The sequence below is a fragment of the Rhea pennata genome, chromosome 3 (assembly GCF_028389875.1).
Source record: "Rhea pennata isolate bPtePen1 chromosome 3, bPtePen1.pri, whole genome shotgun sequence".
Lineage (NCBI taxonomy): Eukaryota > Metazoa > Chordata > Aves > Rheiformes > Rheidae > Rhea > Rhea pennata.
Genome location: NC_084665.1, coordinates 129,974,511 through 130,000,306, shown reverse-complemented (window position 1 = coordinate 130,000,306; position 25,796 = coordinate 129,974,511). Strand labels below are relative to the sequence as shown.

Here is a 25,796-nt window from a genome sequence, read left to right as displayed (position 1 = left end):
CTAGTCCGTGTGGGAGTAAGGAGTCGGGTCTGCTGTGCTCCCCTTCCCCCGCTGCGATGCTGCGGGCGGCCGCAGCGCTCATCCCCAGCCGCGTTCGCGTAGGGCGCCGCAGCGAGGCGCTGGTCCGCCCGGCTCTACCCGCCCCGCCCCCGGGCGGCCGCGCCCGTTGTCCTCACCAGCCCCCTTCTCTCCTCCCTGCAGGCCCCAGGGCCGGGGCGGGCCAGCTCCTCGAGGGGCCGCTGTGGCCTCGCAGAGCGCGCCCGGCCCGGAGGAACCTGCCGCAGCGGGAGGGAGGCGGTGTAGAGAGGGTGCGGCCGGGTCTGGGTCTAGGGAGAGGCAAAGCCCCTGGGACAAGGCCCACACGCCGTACAGGGGGCGGAAGGGAAAGAGCGCGCAAGAGCCCCGCGGCCCAGGGCCGCCGCCGCCCGGCGCGACCACGTTTCTCGCTTGGCCGCGCTACCCTCCGCTAGTCTCTATGGCAGGCACTTCCGGCCTCTCTGCCTCGCGCGCGCGGCTCGCTCCATGCTCTCCCCCAAGAGAGCCCGCGCTTCCGGCGGCGCTACTTCCGCTCGGCTGCTCACTGGTGGTGGTCCCGCCTCCCCCACTGCCTCGCCGCCCGCGCTGGCCGCTCGCGCCGCCCGGTGCCGCCCGCTCCGGTCCGGTGCGGCCCGGCTGCCGCCGCGCCTGCCGCCGCCCCCCCCGCACGGCCGCCGGGCCCGCCGCCGGAGCCCGCCGCGCCGCCATGGGCGCCTACCTGTCGCAGCCCAACACGGTGAAGAGCTCAGGGGACGGGGCCGGGCTCGGGCCGCGCCCGCTGCACTTCGGCTTCAGCGCTATGCAGGGCTGGCGCGTCTCCATGGAGGTGAGCGCGGAGCGGCGGCGCGGCCTGGGCCCCGGGGCTGCGGCGGCCTAACGCCGTGACCTCGTGGGAAAGCGGCCCGCCTCGGCGCTTCCCCGCTCCTCCCCCTCCCCGGGATAGCATCCCAGCGGGAACGAGAAGCTTGGGCGCAGCAGCAGGGCAGGGGACGCGGGAGTGCCGGGGGAGCGCTGATCGGCGAATGAGAGAGCTTCAGGCCTAGCATCTGCTTTTCTTTCCGGGTGGAAATGAAGTTCTAGCGTCTCTGTTCTCTCTCGTTGTTCTTATTCTTTTTAAGGGAGATTTACTGCAAAAATTCTCAATCTTATTCTCATATAAGTCTCCTGTAACCAGGCCTGGCTTTACCCCCATATCAACTAGGTTGTGAGAGAAATTAACTATATTATTTGGCTGAAGGAGCCAGATGTCTGTCCAAACACTCCGTGAGAGTTTGCAGGAATTGCTTTGTAAAACTGCTTGTGTAAGGCCAACATATGTCTGCTTGGATTGTTTCTCTGCCTTACTCACAGTTCCTAGTTCTTTGAATTTAATGCCGCGTGCAAATACCATTAACGTGCTGGTTTATTCTCCCTTCTAAGCAGCTACGAAGAAACCTAAATTGGATAAGGATGAATAGTGGTTTCTGCAGCCACCAGGGTACATCTCTGAAAGCAACCTTCTTGCTTGAAGTTTTTTGACTACCTTGAATAGCCTGTCCCATTCAGACCTCTGGGGATTGATTTCTTTTTTTTCTTTTATTTTTCTTTTTTTTTTCTTTCTTTTTTTTTTTTTTGCAATTATAATTTTGAGTCATGCTATCAAATATTTTTTTGCTACTGAAACCTTACAGTAATCTTACTGGTAACAAAACAGTGACAATACTTTTCCTTCTTTCTCTGTGCATTGGAGCTTTATGCGAAGCTGTCGGCTGTAGTTTCTGAGGCAGAAGAATTGGCGCTTGGGTCTCAGTCTGTCCATTCTGGTGACCTCTGCACAGGTGAAATGTGGCACAAAGCTGTTATTGGAGCATTGAGGTGATACACAACATATAATTTCTGCAAGGTGATTAGCTCTCATGTAAGAGGCTGAATGCAAGCAGTGTTCTGGGAACTGTGGTATGCAAAGGCTAAAAGCACTTGAGGGCACAGTCTTGGATGAGGGAGGGCAGAGAGTTGCCACTGTTTATAATGTTGGTGGGCAAAAGTAGTCTTCCCGCTGGTGGAATATCAGCTCATAATTTCACTGCTTTGAGGCATGCTCTTGCCGCCAGTGACCTTTATGGAAATTGGATGAGGCCCAGAGCTTGCAGCTGTTTTCTCTACACCAGCCAACATCTTTGGCATATCTCCGTGCTGGTAGAAGCAGTACTGAGGGCATTGATGTAGGCATGGTTTAGCTATGTTATCACAAAAGTGAGATAATGGCAGGAGTGCTTGTGTTATGAGTTGAACCTGCTGCAAGTTTCTCCTAAGACTGTGATGAAAGAGAAACTGTTCATTGTTTCACATACAGTCAAACAGAATTTGGCAGTTCTGTTGCATTTTCTTGCATTCCAGAATTGTGTGTTCTTTGCTATTTCTCCTCTTGCTTTGTGTATTTCCTTTTCTTTGTATTTAATTGTACTTTCACTCTTCTGTAAGGATTGGAGAAAGTTTTGAGAATTCTGTTAGTGTATATTTAAGGCTTCAGTTACGGGTTACATTAGTGAAGCCAGTCAGAGTGTGCAAAGTGGTGGAAATCGGTATTTGTAGACAATAGAAGTTTGCGGAAAGGAGTTATCTGTTAGCTTATTTGTATGTATTTAATTTATATTTTAGGAGCACCCAGGCAAGAGAAGTATGCAGCTTCTGAACACATGTGTAACTGTCCACTCTTCAAAGAGATTACTTTGTGAATAAGACTTTCTGGGGATAAAGAATAAGGGGACCAAAAATAGCGTTGGGTACTACAAGTGACTAAGAAGAAATGAAAAAGCTGAATTGGAATAGAGAGGAGTGCTCAATGGGATAAAGTGGGATGTAGAAGAGGCATTTTGGAGGTAAAGGCACTGGGCCTCTCTGAGCTCTTTGGCTCTAACTGGAACTCTTACAGTGAGACACCAAGGCCCCCTGTGTACGTTTCACTCTTGACCTCACAAAAAGAGTCCTTGCCTCAAAAAAATGCAAGGATTTGATTCAAAATCTGGAAATTTTTCAAAATAGCTATGTGTTTTAACTTGTTTGCTAGTTTCAGGTGAATCTGATGTTTGACTTTTCAAATGTATTGGTTCCAGTTCTGTTATAGTAACTGATAAGGTAGTTGAGAGAGACCTGAAATCATGTCACCGTGAGGGAAAGGCTGTAGTATGAGTTCAGCCACATTACTACATTGCAGAAAATCTGATATGGAAGGGGTGGTTGGCAACCAGGCTTCATGAGTTCTCTTGATCTTTCTGAAGAGCATGAGATCACGGTTACTTGGAGGACAGTCAGCTGCAGACAGTTTACCAGGTCTTGAAGGAAGGGGCAGATTCACAACTGACAGCATCTTCTTGTGCTGGCAGCTTAATGGTCAGTCAGATGCTCTCTGAACTGGTCTTAGCATTGAAAGTGCTAGGTATCTGTACACAGTCAAAATTCCTGAACTGTTAGTGCTCATAGCTGTGTTCAAAGCAGCTTAGAGCAAGCTCTTTCTGCAGTATGGAAACTGAGCTGTCTCCTGACAGCCTGTGCTGGCCATGTTTGTCAGCCCCCCGTTGAGAGCAGCACCCTTGTCCGGGATCAGGACATGCTGTGGCGAGTGTTGTAAAAATGAAATAAAAAGACCATTTTTGCTGCCAGTGTTAGATTTTCTTCCTTAGCAGTAGCATTTGCTTTACTTGCTCTAATTAAACTGCTGCTTAGTCACCTGGGACTTATCCCAGTTACTTTGTTGTGTTTTTTCTGTCTCTTTAGCTTCTGTAAATGCTCTAAACATACAAGTGTGGGGGGTGGGGGTAGGGTTGTATATCCTTATATTCATCTCTTGGCCAGAGAACTTTCCAGTTAAATTACTGAAGTTATAATTAAGTCATTTTTTTTCTTTTGAACTAAGATTATAATTTGCCCCCTCAGCTATTGTTTTCATCAGTGTGAGGTGGTTCCATTGCACTAGGTGCTGCATAAAGCCAGAACCTCTCCTTTCTGTTTTCGCTAACACTTGATAGGAATCATGGGGGAGTGGAGTTCTTTGTAAAGCAGTGGCACCCTGAAGAGTGAAGAGCTCACAAATCATATTTAGTTATCAAAGGAGTGCTACAGTAAAAGACTAGAAAAGATCAACAATGTTTTGCTGTGTAGCAACCAAGTGTGACTGTGTGTGTGTATATATAGAAATTTTCTGCTGTGGTTGGCAATGTGTCCATCTGTATTGTAGATGTTGTTGTTTTGGAGTAAGCACAGTGTTTTGGGGCACCTGTAGCTCATTTAATTTTCAGGTGATTAACTTGAACCATGGCAAGGATGAACTACTCTAGATCACAATGTTTAAAGTATCATGTAATTGCTTTTGAACAAAGGTATGTGGAGTCAGGCTGTAAGTTGATAGGATAAGACTTGCACTTCAAGGAATGTTAGAAAATTAGTTGAGAAAGGTTAAGAGACATGTTCAGTCTATTCATCTGTTCTGGGCTTGGTGCTAGAATAGCCAAGTATGGTTTGCTGACCCAAAGGATGATAGAGGTCAGGCACCTGGCTGTACAGTCTGGGTGGTGCCTTCAAAATCTGCTTTTTTGGTTGAGCTCTTGTGGAGAGAAGGGCAATTTTGTGTGTATAGCTTTCATATTGTTCATCCTTGCTGTTTGGGAGCATGTACAGAGAAGGACATGCATTGTATTTATGCCTGAAAATGTCCTGGGACACACTGATCTGGTTTCTCAGGAGATTCTGGGGGTTTCTGGACAGCTGGTAGAATCAAAACACCTGACTTACCTCAAGAAGTGATACTTGGTTTGGTACTTTGGTTTAGTGCTGTTAGTTGACTAGTTGATATGTCGCTTGCTTTGCTGCTTGAAGGACATTTAAGAGAGAGTAAGCTCTTTGCCTTTCTTGCCTGGTGCCTTCCCAGAGCGTGCCACACAACAAGCTGTGCAGGAAGGAGCCTTTGTCCCAGTTGCTCTGAGATGGGAAAAGGTTTTCCAAACCAGTGCTTATTCTCACTGAATGTGGTAATCCCGTGTACTGTATGACTGTTTTTTCATTGGGGTATTGGAGTGGACAATCTGTGACTGTATTCACCTGAAAAGCACAAGCAAAAGGCTAAGTGTACTACTGCATTGTAGACCTAAGGTCAGGAGGCTCCATATTTGACCTTCTGGCTTTAGGTTGTGTGGCTTTTGTTTGATGAGACCTGGAGAAGAGAGTGCATTTGTGGCAATGGCCGGACTCCAGAGGTGACCCTGAGCAAGCTACATTTGTCTGTGTGGAGGAAGTTACCAGTGTATCAGCAGCAGGGTAATCTGTATTTCTGTGATTACATTCTGTTAGACAAACCTTAGCCTAGGTACCTATTTGTACAATGGAGCATGGCTCACTGCCTCCTGTGCTTTAAGCACTGTGAGATGTTACAGTAATGGAGATATTGCAGGTACCGGCGCAGACAACAGTATAGGCAGAAGGGTTTGATTTTTGTCTTGTGCTTGGCAATATCCAGAGTTACTGTATTGGGGAAACAAGGGAGTCTGAAGTACAATCTGAGAGATGTTAATAAGGGTTTGCTACTGCTCTAGCACAGAGAGCTCCATAATGTTAGAGATCTGTGCCCCTTCCTCAAAGAAGAGTGCTCACTAGATAAGCTTTTTTAGAACGTATAAGGAAGCTTTCTCACTATTCTTGCTTTCTGTCTAGATCTGAGAATCTTTGTGTCAGTGCTTGTCGCCTGCATGCTTCTTTCTCCTGGTTCTTTGCTGGGCCTAGTGCAATCCATGTCATTCAGACTTTTACTTTCTCTTTCAGGATGCACATAATTGCATACCTGAGCTGGACAGTGAAACGGCCATGTTCTCAGTCTACGATGGACATGGAGGTAAGGTTCCCTTGTTCTCACCAGAGTTCTTTGTTGTTGCTCTTCCTGTTGGCTCAGTGAAAGTGGTTGTTGCCTGGCTACTGGAGCAAGCATCTAACAATCCTTAGAAATCCTGCTCCTTCTTAGAAAATGTTTTCTTTTTTAGGTATAATTGAGTAAGGCTGTGAATGTCTCTTATGGTTTCTAGAAGAAAGGTCATGATTTGATACAGAATTGCAGTGAGACTGACATTCCACCTTCTAAAAATCCTCTAAGAATGGCCATTTATTTTCTTGGTTGGTAAGTCAGACTGGATAGTCACAGAAGAGTGACTGTAAGAAAGACCATGTGAGATTAGACCAAAGGTCTGACTCCAGTCAGATGTTCTGATGGATGCCAGTATTGCTTTTTCAGAGGAAGAGTCTTTTTTAAAAACAATCAAAACAAAACAGAAAAACAGAAGAGGGAGGTCCATTCCCTGGCACCTTCCCAGCATCCATACCCCACTTAAGAGCTAAAGATTTCAGCTATATGATCTTGTAGACAGCTGGAGTTTTCTTGATGAACTCTTCATAAATTTGTCTAATTGTGTTTTAAACCAGTCTGTGGTTTTGGTAGTCACGTGCATATGCTGTTTTATATATGACAATTATTTTTTGTTTGAAAAAAAAAACTAATCAAAATTTACTGCCTGATAATTTCACTGTAATATTCCCAGCTTGTCTATTACAAGAAATCAGTGAGTAAGCACTGTAACCACTTTTTACTTTCATAATTTTGGACTGTCTTTCCTTTCTTCCAGTCAGAAGATTTTTAAACTTGTGTCTGCTCACACAGCTGTATCTGTACCAGTAAATTCTATAACAGCAAAGCCCATTTTCTGGCTCTGAGGCCAGTTGGCAGTCTGGCTGCATCCATGCTATTAAGCTGTCTTAGCTTAGCATGTCTTAGCATTTAGAATAGTTTGGCTGCATCCACACTGGCTGTTGGTTCCTGGCCCCTACTACATCCTGAACTGTGTTCAGAAATAACTTGAGGGAGTGTTAACTGGCTTAGGGCAAAAGTGTGCCACAGACTATTCTAGTAATTTTTAGCATAGGTGATGAAATGCCTGGGCCATACCACTGATGCTAGGCATAGCCATGGATTCCAGGCATTGTGGTGTTCTAACTATATTTCTCTCTTTCTTTTTGTTTGAAGGGGGAGGAGGAGGTTCTAGTTCTGCAGCATGCTTTTAGTTAGTATGAACAGAACTGCATATAGCTTTCAAGATACAGATGCAGCCTGGATTCATGTGACATAAGTGTTTTCTGCTTTGCTCTTGGTTCCTTTATTAACAATTCTTAACATCCTATTAACTGTTTAATACAACTGAACAGTGAGTTGACATTTTCAGAGACCTGTCCACAGTGTCTCCCAGATCTTTCCTAAGTAGTGATAGCTGTGTTTCAGTCCATCCAATGTGCATGCATGGGTTGGTTGTCTGTTTTTCATGTTTGTCTCTCTGCAATTGTCACTGAGGAATTACATCTGCCAAAAGAATCATAGAATCAGTAAGGTTGGAAGGGACCTCTGGAGATCATTAGGCCAACCTCCCTGCTCAGCAGGGTCACCTAGAGCATGGTAGACAGGGTTGCATCCAGGCGGGCCTTGAAGATCTCCAGAGAAGGAGACTCCACAACCTCTCTGGGCAACCTGTTCCAGTGCTCCGTCACTCTCACAGGGAAGAAATTCCCCCTCATGTTCAGGCAGAACTTCCTGTGCTTCGATTTCTGCTCATTGCCTCTTGTCCTGTCACACGGGACAACTGAAAAGAGTGTCCCCGTCCCCTTGACACCCTCCCTTCAGATACTTACACACATTGATAAGATTCCCCCTCAGTCTGCTCTTCCCCAGGCTGAACAGGCCCAGCTCTCGCAGCCTTTCCTCACAGGGCAGATGCTCCAGCCCTCTGATCATCTTCGTAGCCCTATACTGGACTCTCCCCAGTAGCTCCATGTCTCTCTTGGACTGGGGAGCCCAGAACAGGACACAGGACTCGAGATGAGGCCTCCCCAGGGCTGAGTAGAGGGGCAGGATCACCTGCCTCGACCTGCTGGCAACAGTCTTCCTAATGCACCCCAGCAGACCATTGGCCTTCTTGGCCACAAGGGCACATTGCTGGCTCATGGTCAACTTGTCATCCACCAGCACTCCCAGGTCCTCCTCTGCAGAGCTGCTCTCCAGAAGGTCAGCCTCCAGCTTGTACTGGTGCCTAGGGTTATTTTTCCCTAGGTGCAGAACTCTGCGCTTGCCCTTGTTGCACTTGCCCTTGTTGAACCTCAGGAGGTTCCTCTCCGCCCAGCTCTCCAGCCTGTCCAGGTCTCTCTGAATGGCAGCAGAGCCCTCTGGTGTATCAGCTGCTCCTTCCAGCTTGGTATCATTGGCAGACTTGCTGAGGGGGCACTCTGTCCTCTCATCCAGGTCACTGATGAAAAAATTGAACAGGATGGGACCCAGTCCTGAGCCCTGGGGGACGCCACTAGCCACAGGCCTCCAACTGGACTCCACGCCACTGATGATGACTCTCTGAGCTCTGCCTTTCAGCCAGCTTTCAATCCATCTCACTGTCCGCTCATCTAACCCACACTTGCTGAGCTTCTCTAGGAGGATGTTATGGGAGAGTATGTCCAAAGCCTTGCTGAAGTCAAGGTACACAACGTCCACTGCTCTCCCCTCATCTACCCAGCCAGTCATTCCATCATAGAAGGCTATCAGATTGGTTAAGCAGGATTTCCCCTTGGTGAATCCATGCTAGCTACTCCTGATCACCTTCTCCTCCACATGTCTGGAGATGGCATCCAGAATGAGCTGTTCCATCACCTTTCCAGGGATGGAGGTGAGGCTGACCAGCCTATAGCTGCCTGGGTCCTCCTTCTTGCCCTTCTTGAAGACTGGAGTGACACTGGCTTTCTTCCAGTCCTCAGGCACCTCGTCAGTTCTCTAGGACCTTTCAAAGATGATGGAGAGCAGCCTGGCAACAACATCCGCCAGCTCCCTCAGTACCCGTGGGTGCATCCCATCTGGGCCCATGGATTTGTGGATGCCTAGCCTGCCCAGAAGGTCTCTAATCCTTTCCTCCTCAACCAAAGGAAAGTCTTCCCTTCTCCAGACCTTCTCCCTCATGTCCAGGCTACGGGATTCCTGAGGGCTGCCCTTAGCAGTGAAGACTGAAGCAAAGAAGGCATTCAGTAAGTCTGCCTTCTCTGTATCCCTTGTCACCAGGGCCCCCCGCTCCATTCAGTAGCGGGCCCGCATTTTCCCTAGTCCTCCTCTTGCTGCTGCTGTATTTGAAGAAGCCCTTCCTGTTGTCCTTGACATCCCTTGCCAGACTCAATTCCAACTGGGCCTTAGCCTTTCTTGCAGCATCTCTACATACTCTGACTGCATTCCTATAATTCTCCCAAGTAGTATGTCCGCTCTTCCACATTCTGTATACTTTCTTCTTCTATTTGAATTTGGCCAAGAGCTCCTTGCTCACCCATGCAGGTCTCCTGCCTCTTTTGCTGCACTTCTTACTCATAGGGATGCACTGCTCTTGAGAATTCTGTTGCCACATTTTGCAAATGATAAGAGTTTTGACTATCCTGAATGATCCATGACTCCTTTCTGACCCTTTTTTTCCAGATTATTTATGCAGACGTTGAACAATAAAGATTTTCAAGGGACCCTAACAGTAGTCATCTCCATTTGGCAAACTGTTTGCTCCTATCATATCTTACATTTTTTCCCTTGGCAACTTAGTATGTAAATATTTGATTACTTATTTGAAAGTTTTTATGAAAATCTGTGTGTATATATATCAACTAGACCATCTATTTTCACCTGCTCGTTGACTCTCTGAAAAAATTCATCAGTTTGTGACATGCTCGGGTATGTGTTTATTATCATAGAATCATAGAATCAGTAAGATTGGAAGGGACCTCCGGAGATCATCTAGGCCGACCTCCCTGCTCAGCAGGGTCACCTAGAGCGTGGTAGACAGGGTTGCATCCAGGCGGGCCTTGAAGATCTCCAGAGAAGGAGACTCCACAACCTCTCTGGGCAACCTGTTCCAGTGCTCAGTCACTCTTACAGTGAAGAAATTCCCCCTCACGTTCAGGCGGAACTTCTGGACGTGAATTATTCTCCATTCTACCGTATGTATTCATGTATCTGCTAATTCCTGCTATTTTCTGGCCGCAGAAACCAGATATGCTGGTCTATAAAATTGTAAGCCATATTTCCACCACTCAGAGGCCTTTTGAATTTATTTCTGGTATCATCTGTGTGCCGCCTTTTTTTTTTTTTTTTTTTTTTTTTTTTGAACACTGGAGCTGATACAAGCAAAAAGGTTACCTACCCCAGTTTGTGGTTTGGCACTTTTATATGCAAGTTCCTTTAGAATTTTGCTTCATCTGATTCTGCCAATTTGTAAATAAGAGTTTAAGACTTGGCAATGATTCTTAATAAAAAGGTCAATTTGAGTAGGTAGCTGGCAAGCTAATAACTGTTTGAAAGATATGATATCAGTATGAGGCATTCAGATAGATTAAATGTTTTCAAATTATTTTTCAGACTGAACTTCATTCTAGGGTATTCAGGGAACTGAGTGTAATAACTTGAGATATCTCTAAGATTATCTTTGAGAACTAATGGCTAATAGATTTGTCCTGAAAAGCAGAGAAGGATAGAGTAGAAAAGAATGTAGGGATTTAGCAACTTATTCAACTTATCATTTCTTGCAGAATTTCAGGAATAGTTTGTAAGCATCTAGCAGATATGAAGATGAGTAACAGTTAGCAAAAATTAGTCAAGAATAAATCATGCCAAAACATTCTATTTTTCTTTAAGCTCAGAATAGCAGACCTTTTGGATAACTGAGCAGCAATTTACTTCATGAGTTCTTTTAGACTTTTGACACTCTTATGTACTACACTGATGTGACTATCATGAAGTATTTTTTTTAATGCAATAGGAAAGGTTCAAATTAGGCATTCGGTAAAGATGTTAATCAGGATGGCAAAGCACTGTGATAGATTTCAAACTATCTTTTAGATTTCCAGTGATAGAGGCTCTAAAGCTGTCCATAACCAAAGCTTATCAGGAAGCATACAAATATAGCTGATCCTGCCTCTAAGGATGGAATATGAAAGGACCTCAAAATCATTTATTCCATCCTTACTTTTGTATGATTTTACTGTTTCATTAGTTCTTTAGATTGATATGATTCCTTAGATTTGTCCCATGGAAAAGAAGGTTTTAGGGTGGTACTCCCCTAAACTTTATTAGGGTAGCTACCAGTGAAAAGAATCAATTTGGTTTTTTTGTTTGTTTGTTTTTTAAGAACTGGTCTTTATACCTTATTCATCTGTCAGCTTTATAAACTGTCTAGTAAGCTTCCAGCTCAAGGCATGTTTGGAAAAGGTTTTATTATTTTGTAATTTGCAAGTTCTTCCTTCATTTTTTTTCTTGCTACTTAGTTTTCCATTTAACTCATCAGATCTTTTTTTTACATTTTCCCCACCTGTACAAGATTTCCACTTTTTGAAAGATACTGCTGGTTTTTGCATTTTAATAGCCTACCTCATGCTCATTTTCACCTGCCCTCTTGCATGCAGTGCCCTGCACCTCTGTATCTTGAAAGACTAACACATGGTTATTCTGCACCTCCATTATTGGGCTTTTGATCATCTACTACATACAGATGTTTTATATTTTTAACTGTTCCTTTTAACTTTGTTTTAGCAAGTCTCTTAATTTTTATGTTGCTTCCCTTTTTGGAGATGAAACTCTCATAGTGAGTTTTTTTCTTACTTTATGGTCCTATCAGGGTAATTAATTAGAGTACAGCAAAAACTGTTGTAAATTTTTCCAGTTAATGTGCAGAGTGATTGAACTCTCTTACCATGCTCTTTGTCTTCATTCTTTCTGATCTATCTCAGTATTCTGCTTTCATTGTCATTGTCTCAGGGTAGAAGTTAACACATAGTCCTAATAGTTTTCTTTTCTTATTTCAGCATAGAATTTCAATCCATAGAGATTCTGTGGTATTTGGTAGCTAGCTTGTTTATATTATTTGACTCTAAGCTTATTGTAAATTCAAATTGTGTGCGTGTATCTAAATATGCATCAGATCCCAGAGTCAGATTGAATTTCAGCCTTGTGAAGGCAAGGTAGGATAAGTTTGTGTCTGTGTACACGCACTGAAAAGATTTCATTTTGGAACTTTTATCTCTGAATGCCTTTGTCTTGCCTAGGTTTCTATGGTCCCTGCCTCAAGGCTGCTCCCATTCTTGTCTTCACATGTCCTATTCAGGCCTGTGTTACTGGAGGTGGAGAAATCTTACTGTAGTAAGATTCCAGCTAGATCTTAGGTTCTGTAGAGCCAGCCTTACTCAGAATGCCAAGATAAATGGATTTTCTTCCATATTTCATCTGCATGTAACTCCTGCTTTTAGAACTGCGTCAGACATAGCTTTGGCAGTGACATTTAGCTGTGCAGAAATGTGCTCCGAGATGTGAACTTATGTGTGCTAATGTGTGCTTCCACCTGGTCTTTCAGACAGCCAGAAATCTCCATGCACTCTCTGGCAATCAAAAGCTTCCTCATTTTTATATAATTTTGTAGGAACGTAAAAGTGACTCTCCAAAAAATCTTCCAAACATTTTTTTTGAGTTCAGTTCTACACATTCTCTAGATTTTACTTCTGATTCCTGAATACCTTCTTACTGCATCTGTATCACATCAAGCAGGAAATACAGCTTGAGGCTTTAACATTACTTAGCTGGATGCTTCCCTTCTAGGAAACAGTAATAAAATGATTCACAGAGCATTTGAAAGTTTAACTGAGGGTTTCATGTTGGAAACATGGAAAAAGTGAGCCTGAATTCATTGTTGGTTTATATGTGAATACTTCTATAAGTATTCAGTCCCTAAAGGTTTTTTGAAGTCACTGATGGCTGAAACCAGTCCATAACCATGAATAACAAGGCCTGCTTCTGTACATCTGCCTCTCCTCTGTCAGGATTTCTTTGGAGAAATGGAAATTGTATTTGTTGAGATTTTCTCATTTCTGCTGTTCTAAAACAGTTTGCTTCAAGACTCCTATTGCAATTTAAAATGCACATTGGAATGTGTAGAGCAGTTTTAGTGCTTCAGAGAGCTCTTTCCAACTCAATACTATTTTTCTGGAAATGTCTCAAACGTTTCTTACATGTCTGCAACTGATGAAGAACAAAATCTGGGAGGCTGGCAGCAGGGGTCCTGTGTAAAGGCTCATCAGCTGCAGCAAAAAAATCTGTTAAATCTTGTGCTGGAGCTGTGTGGGAAGCAGCAAAAGTTCTTTGTCTTCTGTGGCACCTGCAAGTTCTCTAACAGGAATTTGTTTTGAGTGGCCACAGCCAGGCACACCAGAGATTTCTTGATTGCTGTTTAGCCTCAGTGACCCTATTTCAAAAAAATGACTTGCTTAATTGTCAAGGGCTTTCAGATTAGGCTTGGCTTTCTTCTGCAGTGACATAGCAAGGTCTCTCTTTGTTGTATTACTTTGTGCAGTGTTGCCAAGCTTGTGCAGGCCTTCATCCTACAAGCTGTGCCCTGTCTGGTTATAGAGGAACTACTGGGCCCAGATTGCAAAGCTGTTTGTATCTTTTTCACACCAAGCTACCTATTGCTGTGAAGGAAAGCCCTTGTTGGTCTGTACAGGCCTAGCTTTGGAACAAAGATTGCAATGGTCAATGATTTTTTTTTCCAACTAATGAGTGATCAGATATCCTTGCTGGTATAATTAGATCTGTCAGCTGCTTCCAGTAGCACAGAGTGCACAGTGCCACTGCCTCATCTGCAGACTGTGCTGGGCAGGCTCAGGGCTACCCTTCAGTCACTTTCTTCTCCTTTTCTGATCTCAGCAAGTAGTTGTGGCAAATGATCTTCTGCTAGAACAGTTCCTGGGTATAGCTGACCCATTCATGCTTTAACCCACCCCTATCCTGTTCAGTGTCTGTAGAATGCCATCAGGGAAGCCACTGAAGAGCCGCAAGGTGTAGCATGCCTTGCATGCAGTTGACCCACCTGTTTTTCGCACCATGGATGATGCATTTTCAATGCCCTGGGCGGTGTCAAAATGAGATTAGCAGGTAGACAGAAGTCAGATGTCAGAGCCATCATGTTGATCCAGATTGAGCAGGCAGGAATAATGACATGTTGAAAGAGAAAGTAGAGGTAACTGTCCCATGCAATAATTGGCACTCATGTCAGCAGCCTGCTTGGCCTGTTCCATGTCTTGTAGTTTCTGGTTTTGTATTCCTGCAGTTTTCCTGTCCTCTCTTCCACCCACCCCACCCCCCCAGGATCACAGAATGGTTGAGGTTGGAAGGGACCTCTGGAGATCATCTAGGCCAACACCCCTGCTCAAGCAGTGTCACCTAGAGCGTGTTTCATAGGATCTCATCCAGATGGGTTTTGAATATCTCTAGAGGAGACTCCACAACCTCTCTGGGCAACCTGTTCCACGGCTCTGTCACTCTCACAGTGAAGTTCTTCCTTATATTCAGACGGAATTTCCCATGGATCAGTCTGTGCCCATTGCCACTTGTGCTGTCAGTTAGCACCACTGAAGAGTCCGGCCCCATCCTCTTGACATCCTCCCTTAAGGTATTTGTATACATTGATAAGATCCCCTCTCAGTCTTCTCTTCTCCAGGCTAAACAGACCCAGCTCTCGCTTTCCAGGGGCCCAGCCTTTCCTGATAGAAGAGGTGTGTTCCAGTCCTCTGATCATATTCATAGCGCTACGCTGGACTCTCTCCAGTAGCTCCATGTCTCTCTTGGACTGGGGAGCCCAGAACTGGACACAGGACTCGAGATGAGGCCTCCCCAGGGCTGAGTAGAGGGGCAGGATCACCTGCCTCGACCTGCTGGCAACACTCTTCCTAATGCACCCCAGGATATCATTGGCCTTCTTGGCTACAAGAGCACATTGCTGGCTCATGGTCGTCTTGTTGTCCACCAGCATTCCCAGGTCCTTTTCTGCAGAGCTGCTTTCCAGCAGGCCAATTCCTAGCCTGTACTGGTGTATAGAGTTATTTCTTCCTCGGTGCAGGAACCTGCACTTGCCTTTATTGAACTTCATGACTTTATTGAACTCCGCCCAGTTCTCCAGCCTGTGCAGGTCTTTCTGAATGGCAGCAGAGCCCTCTGGTGTATCAGCCACTCCTCCCAGTTTGGTGCAAGCAAACTTGCTGAGGAAGCACTCTGTCCCTTCATCCAGGTCACTGATGAGTAAGTTGAACAAGGCTGGACCCAGTACTGACTCCTGGGAATCTCCACTAGCTATAGGTCCCCAAATAGACTCTGTGCCACTGACCACAACCCTCTGAGCTCTGCCTCTCAGCCAGTTCTCAATCTGCCTCACTGTCCATTCATCCAGCCCACACTTCCTGAGCTTACCTATGAGGATGTTATGGGAAGCAGTTTCAAAAGCCTTGCTGAAGACAAGGTAGACAACATCCACTGCTCTTCCCTCATCTACCCAGTCAGTCATTCCATCACAGAAGGCTATCAGGTTGGTTAAGCATGATTTCTGCCACATGAATCCATGCTCACTACTCCTGATCACCACCTTCTCCTCTATGTGCTTGGAGATGATGTCCAGAAAGAGCCTTCCCTCACCTTTTCAGGGATGGAGATGAGGCTGACAGGCCTGTGTTTTCCTGTGTTGTTCTAGTTCTTCCCCCTCTTTTTCCAACTCTGCATTTTGGAGAGTTAGGTTAGAAGATGGATCAGCAGCTGCTTTGCAAGGTCGATCCCCCTTTCTGTAGACGTATTTGAAAAGTCATCTGCTGTTTCTTTCTTTGAAATCTCACCACCTCTTCACTTCCCAGTATATTCCCTCTGCTTCTCCATTCATCTCTTGGTCTGTATCCTCTGCTGAGCTCACGGACATCTACTTCCCAACCCTTTTCCTTATTTCTCCTCCATCTCCCCCATTCTCCTTCCTTCACAGAGCTTTGCCCTCGTGCACATTGTTTCTCTTTCAGCCTAGAAGCCTGCACAGACTCTGGCTGGAAGAATGGGAGGGAAACTGGGATGTACTATCAGGGAAATCGAGAATTGAGTGACTGGTACCACTTTGCTGTTTAAAAAAAAATGTAGCCAGTGGGGAGGGAACACACAAGGGAGGTGATCCAGCCCCTCTACTCAGCCCTGGGGAGGCCTCATCTCGAGACCTGTGTCCAGTTCTGGGCTCCCCAGTACAAGAGAGAAATGGAGCTACTGGAGAGAGTCCAGTATAGGGCTACAAAGATGATCAAAAGACTGGATCATCTCCTCTGAGGAACAGCTGCAAGAGCTGGGCCTATTTAGCCTGGGGAAGAGAAGACTGAGGCAGCAATCTTATCAATGTGTACAAGTACCTGAAGGAAGGGTGTCAAGGGGACGGGGTTAAACACTTTTCAGTTTTCCCATGCAAAAGGAAAAGAGGCAACGAGCAGAAAAACTGAACCACAGGAAGTTCCAGCTGAATATGAGGAGGAATTTCTTTGCTGTAGAGTGACAGAGCACTGGACCAGGTTGCCCAGAGAGGTTATGGAGTCTCCTTCTCTGGAGCTACTCAAAGCCTGCCTGGATGCAACCTTGTCTAACATGCTCTAGGTGACACTGCTTGAGCAGGGGTGTTGGCCTAGATGATCTCCAGAGGTCCCTTCCAACCTTACTGATTCTGTGACTTTCTTGTGTTACACTGTAGCCATAGAAAAGGCTGCAGTGTGTGGAGGGGGGGTCTCAATCTGTGCTCTGCCCGCTCGTGCTAACCCTTCTTGTGTTCCTGATAGAGAATGTCTCATCTAGTGCAGGGTGACGCATACTGCAGGGCTGTTCAGCAGTACCTCCATCTGCCTGCATCCTGTACTGCTCCCATCTCCACCACTCCTCAATGGTTGTCCTTTAGTTTACCAATTTCTAGTTCTGATTTTCCTTTCCTGTGGCTTGTGAGCCAGTCCTATGACCTAGATAGGTCTTTGCCCCTCACATCAGAACTTAAATTACTAGACTGATTTCTTTCAGCTTTAGCTGCACTTTATGATCCCCCTTACTGAGTTGAAGTACAGAAATTCATGATCCTTCGTGCCATTTCAACTTCTTCCTCTCCTAATAGCACCATTTTAGATTGGGAAAAGATCATCATTTCATGATCACAAAAATGTTTTTTGTGCTCTGTTGTATAACCTTGACAATATTTGTTACTGAGCTACAAGAATGTTTTTGGCTTTTAAGAATCCTTCATTGTAGGCACTCAGTTTATGATGTTGTCTTTCAGCCTGAGTTATCTCCTGTACTTTCTGCCACTTGGTGTTCTGGGCACTTCTCATCCATGCCACCTACCCACACACACCCCTTCCTTTACCAAGGTGGCTATCTGGCTAATCAGGACCCAATCTTCATTTAATATGTAATGCTGTTTTTCCTGCTGCTCATTACATGTCATTAATTCCTTGTGAAGTACGTCATATGGGCCTAAGCACTTGGCCTAATGAGCAAAATGTGCCTAAACTCCCTTTTGGAAAGCTTATAGCATTGGCTAAACCTGATGGTAAGAGCTCCTTGAGGTTTGCCAGGGGTCATCAGCAAATCCTGTTGTTTTGGAGATACACTGCCCAGTAGGCTGTAAATGACCTTGTCAGCAGCCTATTGCTGGCTGACTTTTCTTTGTCCAGGTTTCATTTGCTCAAGAGTACCTTTTGCCACTGAGAGTACCAGCCACTTTAAACAATTTCTGCTGTCTTTCAGGGGAAGAAGTTGCGCTGTACTGTGCCAAGTATCTTCCTGAGATAATCAAGGACCAGAAGGCCTATAAGGAAGGCAAATTGCAAAAGGTATGAATCTAACACTGCACTGGGACAAGTGTAGGCACGAAAGCAGAAAAAAAGACTTTATTAGGTACCCAATACTCATGTAGTGCCTTGTCCCTCCAAAATGGCTGCCCTGTCTTCCAAGAGTGTCTGTTTCCCTTCTTCATCTGTAGGAGTGTATACCAGGTGTTGGTTGTATTTTCAAAGATAAACTGTCTGGTTTTTGGCTCATAGGTGGGTTTTTTGTTGTTGCTGTTTTGTTTTGTTTTTAATTTGCAGACTTGTTCCAGCTAAGGGGTTTGTTCTGTTTTCCTTAGAACTAAGTAGCATGCTGTTGAGATATGGTGTTCATGTCTTGCCTCCACCAAGTGACCCTGCTATGGTGATTCTCCCTCAGAGTACTAATGTCTGATCTGGTATCCTTTGGGTTGTTGCAGAAATATATAGCAGTGTCGGTGAGAGGAGTGCAGTCCCTCCAGAAGCTTCTGTTTAGATCCAGATTGAGGATAGCCTACAAAGCAAACCTCAATCAGTTTGTGACTCTGGCTAAATGGTCGAGACCCCCAAGTATTGTTCTGTGCTGATCCCAGGCTGGCTGTGTTCACTGACTGCGATAAGTCTGTCTGCTGAGCAGGGGAGTCTGGGTGCTGAGCTGTTCCCTGCAGTGGCTTTGAATGCTGTCCCATCTCGGGCCCCAATATTGTTCTGCTTGACCACACAGCATGACTTGCAGGCCTTCGTAAGAAAGACAAAATTGTGCATATATCTGTCTGTGTTTATATGTAGGCCCTGGAAGATGCTTTCTTAGCCATAGATGCCAAGCTCACCACTGAGGAGGTAATTAAAGAACTCTCTCAGATGGCTGGGCGGCCCCAAGATGATGAAGATGAGAAGGAGAAAGTTGCTGATGAAGATGATGGTAAGTCAGGTGCCATGGAATAGACAAGACTGTACCTCCAGGCCAGGGATTACGAGCAACTGGACCAGGTCATCTCTAGCAGAAGGGTTTGCTATTAAAGTTGCCCAGTTAAATTTCAGCTGAATTTAAGCACGTGTGCATGCCTGCATATGCACACCCCACATTCTCTGTTGCTTTGAGTAGGTGCTAGGGAGAGTCTGATTCATTTGGTAGCATAATGCTATGAATAGTAAACCAGTTTGTCACAATTCATAGAGCTTCCTCCACAGAGTGCAGAGGTCTCGGATGTGTCAGAAATCCCTGACCGGGAAGTGGACTAAATTGTGGAAATGAAACAGTATGATGTCTCCTGGGCAGGTGGCAGACATACACTGCAGTTAGAATTGTAGGATTGTGTTAGATTCCTGTCTCTTTTCAACTTTTTTTTATTTTTTTTTTAAAGAAGCAAATGTACTTTTCCAGCAGGAAATAGTTGTCAGATCAGGAAGCTAGCTAGTTGAATCCCAGGGTAGAATCCTCTGCTGCTCCCAGCTGAATGTCTTGTGACTATCTTTGAAACGAACGTAAAGGGATGCTATCACATTAAATGTGTCGTCCAAAAATGCTGAGTTTGCTGGCCTTCACTGATGAGTACACTGGGCACAAAGGTGTTTTTTTTTTTTTCTGTTTTCAATAGCATTCCTGATAGGACTGTTTCTTTTCCTTGCTGTTTTAATTAGCAAAGAAAATGATAACTGAGAGCACGTCACAGAGAAACAGTGGAACTTTACCTGATACCAAAGGAGTTTCTGATCCTTGGCTCATAGTTTAGAGAAAGTCATCATTTTTTCTGTCTAGTATCCTTCTGGGGAGATGACACATTTGCTACCTACAGCTGTTCTATCATCTGTATGTCAGTGTCTAGATTACAACTGTTTGGAAGCCCTGAGCCCAAGGCCTGTGGAACAGCTGCTATAAAGAAAACTTGTTCCCAGTTGCAATATTAATGAAAAATCTGCACATGAAAGTGGTCTATTTGCTTCCCCAACAGCTCGTTTGAGCCTGCACTGGTAAAATATGAGGCTGTTTGCCCCCCAATTTTACTTCTAACTTAAATGGTTCTATGCTGCCTACAATCAGTCAGATAGCATCAGAGGCTTGAGGCGGTAGGATAACTTGCAGATTGCATATATTGGCAGTGGTTAGAAGCCATTTCCCCTGTCATTTGCATATTGTTCATCTGCAAAGTCTTTGAGCTCTGTGAGACCCTGCAGGGTTGGATGTGTCTGTCTGTGCATGCTAGTAATCAGCATGTTGAGTGCTGCTGGAACATGTTTGCAATAGCAACCTCCAGCCAGGGCAGTTCACTGCTGAACCCAGCATGTGCTGCACAGCTGCTGCTATGGTTGTGTCCTGCTTTCTGATCCTCTTTGCCCTCATCCCCTCTTCCCCTTTCCATTTTTAGTGGATAATGAGGAAGCTGCTCTTCTGCATGAAGAAGCCACAATGACCATTGAGGAGCTTCTCACGCGTTACGGACAAAACTGCACCAAGAACCTCAAAAACAAATCCTTAGTTCCGCCTGGGGAGAGCGCTGCAGAGGGGACAGGCAAGCAGCATGATGGGGAATCAAATATGAATGGAGAGGCTGATCCAGGGGAGATAACCGACCACAAGGAGAGGAAGAATGGGAAGCCAGATGAAGAAGTCACGGGTATTTCCTCCACCTCAGACAAAGCCAGCACTGGAGGCAACAGCCCTGCTCTGCAGAAGCCTGAACTAGGCAAAGGTGACGAGGCCGTCACCTCTTCTACTGGGGAGGCCGGGCCCTCCTGCTCCTCTACAGGAAAGCCCCAGCGCACAGCCAAATCCAAATTTTTTGAGGACAGTGAGGATGAGTCAGATGAGGTTGAGGAAGAGGAGGAAGACAGTGAGGTAGGAAACAGCACTGGGAAAGAATGGCCTTCTAGCTGGGCAGGAATGCATTGCTTGCTGTGGTGCTTGAGCTGCAAGTCTCTGGCTCATCCTAGGTCTGTCCTAGGAGCAGGATTTTCAGGCTGATACTTTGAGACCATCTCATGGGAATATTGGGGATTGTTCGGACAACCTTGAGGGAAACATCCTTGTTTCTGCAGCGGCCATAATGGATACCCCTGGTCTTACTGCATGTACTGTCCCTCCATTCACTGTGGTAGTTGAAAACAGCTGCTCTCTTTGTAGATACCAGGTGTGGGAAAAACCTGTCAGGTCATCTCACTCTTGCTCTGGGGTGAATTTATCCTCCCTCCTTAGGATGGAGGGACCAGCTGTCTGGGGAGGGCAGTGGTAGTATCAAGTGTGATTCCTAGTGGTATATCTTGTTTCTTGCAGGAATGCAGTGAAGATGAAGATGGTTACAGTAGTGAAGAGGCAGAGAATGAAGATGATGAAGATGACACTGAAGAAGCTGAGGAGGATGAGGATGAAGAGGAGGAAATGTTGTTACCAGGCATGGAGGGGAAAGAGGAGGTGCACACCCTGTTCCTGTGTTCTGCCCCATAGTTAGTGTGGAGTGGAAAGCTGGGGATGGGGGAGGGGCTCAACAGGGCATTATTTCCCTTTGACCAGGGAAAAAGTCCCTTTTGTTCTCCTGAGGCTGAATGCAGCTGTTGACAGCCTGAATTTGCCCTATGCAAAAGGCTGAGGAGGAGTGGAGATAGCACATGGACCTGAGCAGTAGACTTGAGATCAGAAGAGGTTGACCCCACTGCAAGGTTCGATTAGAAACCACTGTGGAGGGTGGTGTGGAATGGGAGCACATGATGGTAGTGGGACTGCTCATCTGGCACTGCTATTCTCAGGCAGCATGTTGCCCTCTGCCTGGCTGAGGCTGTGCCTTACAAGCCCATAGCAATGCTGGCAAACAGACCAGGGATCCACAGCTTCAGGGAAAGGGTGCTGCAGCTTCTGAGGTGCCAACCTTCTCTCTTCGGAGAGAAGCCCTGGCTTGCAGTGTGGCTCCAATTTGACCTGGGATGGGGCTGAAGTTGCTACATTCAAGCTGAGGATGAAGCAGAACATGCCGAACACAGGAGGAACCTGAACTATTCACAGTCTGTGAGGCTAGAAGGGAGGTGTCATTCCACCATGCCTCTCAGTGAACACACTCCTAATGTGTTTCACACTTTCTCAGGATTCACTCCATCATCCTGTGTGTGCTTCTGGAAAGAGAGGGTGAGGTGGAACACCTCAGCGGCTGGGACACTACTGAGCTAGTGATGGCTAGTGCTTGTTCCCTTTTGCCTGATACAGAGCAATAGAAAATGGTTTCAGCAAAACCATATGTTTTTTGCAGCCTGGCTCTGACAGCGGGACAACTGCTGTTGTGGCCCTTATCCGGGGCAAGCAGCTGATTGTGGCTAATGCCGGAGACTCTCGCTGTGTGGTGTCAGAAGGCGGAAAAGCTGTGGACATGTCTTATGACCACAAGCCAGAGGATGAAGTAGAGCTGGCCAGGATAAAGAATGCTGGTGGCAAGGTCACCATGGACGGCAGAGTGAATGGTGGTCTCAACCTCTCCAGAGCGATCGGTGAGCAAGTCCAAGAGTGAATGCTTGCATGCCTGCCCTCAAGGTGCTGTGCCCTGGTCGTCTATACTTCCAACACTCACCCACCTCAAAGTTTTAGGAGCAGTTTTAATTCAATGATGCTTAGAGCCTATTGAATGTTTGACATGGTGAGATTTCAGTCTAATTAGAGAAAAATGACTGTGAATTTCCACGTTTACTGAAATCAGCAGACATGAATGCAAAGAGTAGTACATGCCAGACTCCACTATAGGACACACTGTGTGAGGACTCCAAGGGTGTTGTGCTCATGGCTAGATTGTCAGAGACCACCTCAAATAATTTGTCTCAAACTGACTATTGATTTGTGAGTAGGGAAGATTTTTTCCTCTCTGCTACTCTCATTAGGAGGCTGTTCAAGGACCTTGGAATACTGTTTCTTGGGGACTTAACTTTATACCAGTTTGAGCCCATTGGTTCTTGAGCCATACTTGCCCTTTAATTGTATAAGCTCCATTTTCCTCTTTCATGCAGCACCTGACTGCTGTTTGTGCTTGTCTTTCAGCCTTTTATGAGCAGCATGGGAATAATTAACAGCTCAGGAGGCTGGGCATGTCTGAGCTGCCAAACAAGGTCTTGGTCCAGTGAATGGCCTCAATTTGAGCAGATGAGATGCTGAGAGGCATTAAGGAAAGTGTTGTGAATAACACCAAGAATATACTAGAAGTTACACAGGGAAGGGAAGGAGTTGTCAGCTGAGGGGCCTGAGTGAAGACCGCTTGTGCAAAAAGACTAAAACATTGTAATAATTATCAGGGGAAGGTAATTAAACGCATTTAGGAGCGAAACTATGAGTCTGTTTTTTCTAGGGAGACACTGGCCTTTCTGTCTTCTAGAAGTCCCTTCCTGGGATGTGAGTGTAGGTGAGCATGCTAGTCAGAGCTGAGGATCAGCTCTCTCAGATGAGCTTTGGCTAACAAGTGCTTGGGAAGACCAGAACCCAGCAGTGCTTTATTGGCTGCCAGGTAGGGCACTGCACTGAAACATCTGAATAATAAGCACCTGGTTTTATCACAGCAAACTCAAGCTAGTGCTAGCATAAGCTGCAAATCCTTCTACTCCAAGACATGTCCTAGAGGATAGCTCACTTCATGAGTGCTGCTGCATGATCTCTTAGCTGGTGTCAGATGCCATGTCCTGGCCTAGGCTGGCCCCAGGAACCGGGGAAGTGGTACATAATTTTGGGTGAGGAGATGCTGAACTGGGAAAAGCACCTCTCTACTATCGTGCAGTAACAGTGGGCTCGCCTGAGCTGATGCCTTGGGTGTATGGCAAATTTCCTTTGATCTGATGCACACATGGCCCAGGCTACTCTGGCTTTGAGAGTGCTGGCGCAGATTCTGCTGGGGCTGTCCCTTTGGCAGGGCAGTGTTTCCTGCTCTCCAGAGGTAGGCAGCATTGCCAGGGGCCAATCACAGCAGAAAGTGATCCTCCGCTCTGCTACAGGTGATCACTTCTACAAGCGAAACAAGAACCTGCCTCCAGAAGAACAAATGATCTCTGCTTTGCCTGACATTAAAGTGTTGACAATAAATGACGACCACGACTTCATGGTCATTGCCTGCGATGGAATCTGGTGGGTAGCATGGGAGCAGCTTTCCTCTTGGGCATTGCTATCCCAGTATTTTTTCTTCTGGCTGGGCCTCAGGAAGCCCCAAGTGTCTTGGGTGCTAATTAGCCTTTGTTCTCCATGCCCTAAGAGAGTTAAGGTGGGCTCTTGAGGGGCTGTTCCTAACTGGAGGGACATGACAGTGTGCTGAGCTCTGAATTCTTTTCCTTAGTGCACACAGTCTTGCTCCCATGAGCTCCCTGCCACAGTGGGGTGCTCTTAAGGATAGCGTGGCATGGGAGGGAGTCAGGGGGCGTGGCATGGCTGCTGTCTTCACTAGCCCCTCTAATCTTTCCACCCTCTGCAGGAATGTGATGAGCAGCCAGGAAGTGGTGGACTTCATCCAGTCCAAGATCACCCAAAAGGATGAAAATGGAGTCCTGAGGCCGCTCTCCTCCATTGTAGAAGAGGTAAGAACCAGAGCCCACTCCACCAGTCTCTGTCATCCCTTTAGCTTGCTATGCTTCTGTATCCCAGCTTCATGCCTGACTCCAGCCTCCCTCTCCATCAAACTGGTTTGTTCAGTGCTTGGGGAGTCTGACAGTGCCTAGGGCTGCTACTCTCACTGATGCATCTGGATTCTGGGACTCAGTTCCTGTGGCACCCTGATCAATGGTTCTGATCTCTAGGTGTCTGTCAACCAGAAGGAGTTTCTATCTGCTTTCAGAACACCAGGACTGCTGGGACTGGTTTTGTCCCGTGCTGGATTGCAGTCAGTATGGGATTTGAGCCCAGCACACACCACTCCGGAACGTCTAAGCTGCTGTCAACTGATAAAACAGACCCAGTGTCTCAAGTCATTCAGAGTGCTGTCTGTATTCTGCTAACCTTGCTGTCCTGTCCCTCCTCAGCTGCTGGATCAGTGTTTGGCTCCAGACACATCAGGGGATGGCACTGGCTGTGATAACATGACCTGCATCATTATCAGCTTCAAACCTCGTAACACACACACCCCTGCTGAAAGTGGGAAACGGAAACTGGAGGACACAGCAGCACCAGCAGAAGAGAATGGCAGTCATAACAGCAAGAAGACCAAGCTGGAATAGCAGGCCTGGCACAGAGACTTTGCTGTGCACTCACCAGACTCCTTTCTTAAACATGCTGAACTCAAGACTCCAAAGTCTTGTCCTTTTTTTAGCCTTAGCAGAGGCCTTGTTTGTCCGTGTCCCGGTCAGGGGGGTGGGGGGCGGGTCTGGTTAGCAAGGGCATGTCACACCATTCATTTGTAACCATTCCAAAGAGAGAGCCGAGGGCCAAGCTGCACGTGGGAGCCGCTGCTAGCCACGGCACAGGAGCCCACCGCAGGTGGCAGCCTGTTAGCACAGAGCCCTGTGGTTAGAAGGCTATCCCCGCGTTGTCTCCATGTGGTTGTTGCTATTTCTGTGCCTGTGACTTTCTGTTTGGAGGGAAGAACTTTTTCACTGTTGAGATTTTTTAATCTGCACCTGATTATTTAAGGCCCTTTCTGTTTTTATTTGTGAAACAATCTGGTCGTGGTGCTGCTGCCACACCTTGTTCTGTTGTACACTTTCAATCAATACTTTTTTCAAACTAAACGCCCAGAAAACGTAGCTATCCTTTGGCTCTTGGTTATTTCCTGGAGATTGGAGGGTGGGAAGGGTGAGGAGGGTGGGCCTGGGAGGAGAATGCTGGTCCTGATGTCTCAGGGTACCTTGGGGTATTGGCTGCTGCTCAGGATGAGAGGTTGGCTTCTGCCATGTGACTGCAGTGCTTGGGCCCTGCTGCCTCTCCATTCAGCCTGAGATGGCTCAGCTGATCAGATTGTTGCATATGGAGCAGGGAAAAAGTCTCTGAAGACAGTTTGTGTCTGCTACCTAGAGATGTGGGTACTTGCCACAGCCCAGAGCTAACCTGACTGCAGAATGCTGTACAAAACTGTGCACTCTCTTGGAGGTGTGTGAACATGCAGCTCCTGCCAGGT

At 46.3% G+C, this 25,796-nt stretch overlaps 1 protein-coding gene across 2 annotated transcripts; it reads left to right on the top strand.

Annotated features, from left to right (window-relative positions):
• Positions 1–706: 706 nt before the first annotated feature.
• Positions 707–25,425, top strand: PPM1G (protein phosphatase, Mg2+/Mn2+ dependent 1G). Of its 2 annotated transcripts, none has more exons than XM_062573391.1 (10): positions 707–862; positions 5,827–5,896; positions 17,681–17,766; positions 18,529–18,661; positions 20,106–20,575; positions 21,011–21,148; positions 21,975–22,209; positions 23,692–23,821; positions 24,162–24,264; positions 24,706–25,425. In XM_062573391.1, exons 1-10 carry the CDS (start codon positions 743–745, stop codon positions 24,898–24,900), a joined length of 1,680 nt encoding a protein of 559 aa, XP_062429375.1. In that variant the 5' UTR covers positions 707–742; the 3' UTR covers positions 24,901–25,425. The 2 variants fall into 2 exon arrangements, with proteins under 2 accessions (XP_062429375.1, XP_062429376.1); XM_062573392.1 differs by lacking the exon at positions 707–862 and adding an exon at positions 1,847–1,918.
• The last annotated feature ends 371 nt before the right edge of the window (positions 25,426–25,796 follow it).

What these genes read in the sequence shown, in the direction of transcription:
- PPM1G (XM_062573391.1), top strand. Translation starts at nt 743, where the DNA reads ATGGGCGCCTACCTGTCGCAGCCCAACACGGTGAAGAGCTCAGGGGAC. An exon ending in GCTGGCGCGTCTCCATGGAG is followed by an intron (nt 863 to 5,826) that starts GTGAGCGCGGAG and finishes TTTCTCTTTCAG; the next exon opens with GATGCACATAATTGCATACC. An exon ending in TCTCCTCCATTGTAGAAGAG is followed by an intron (nt 24,265 to 24,705) that starts GTAAGAACCAGA and finishes GTCCCTCCTCAG; the next exon opens with CTGCTGGATCAGTGTTTGGC.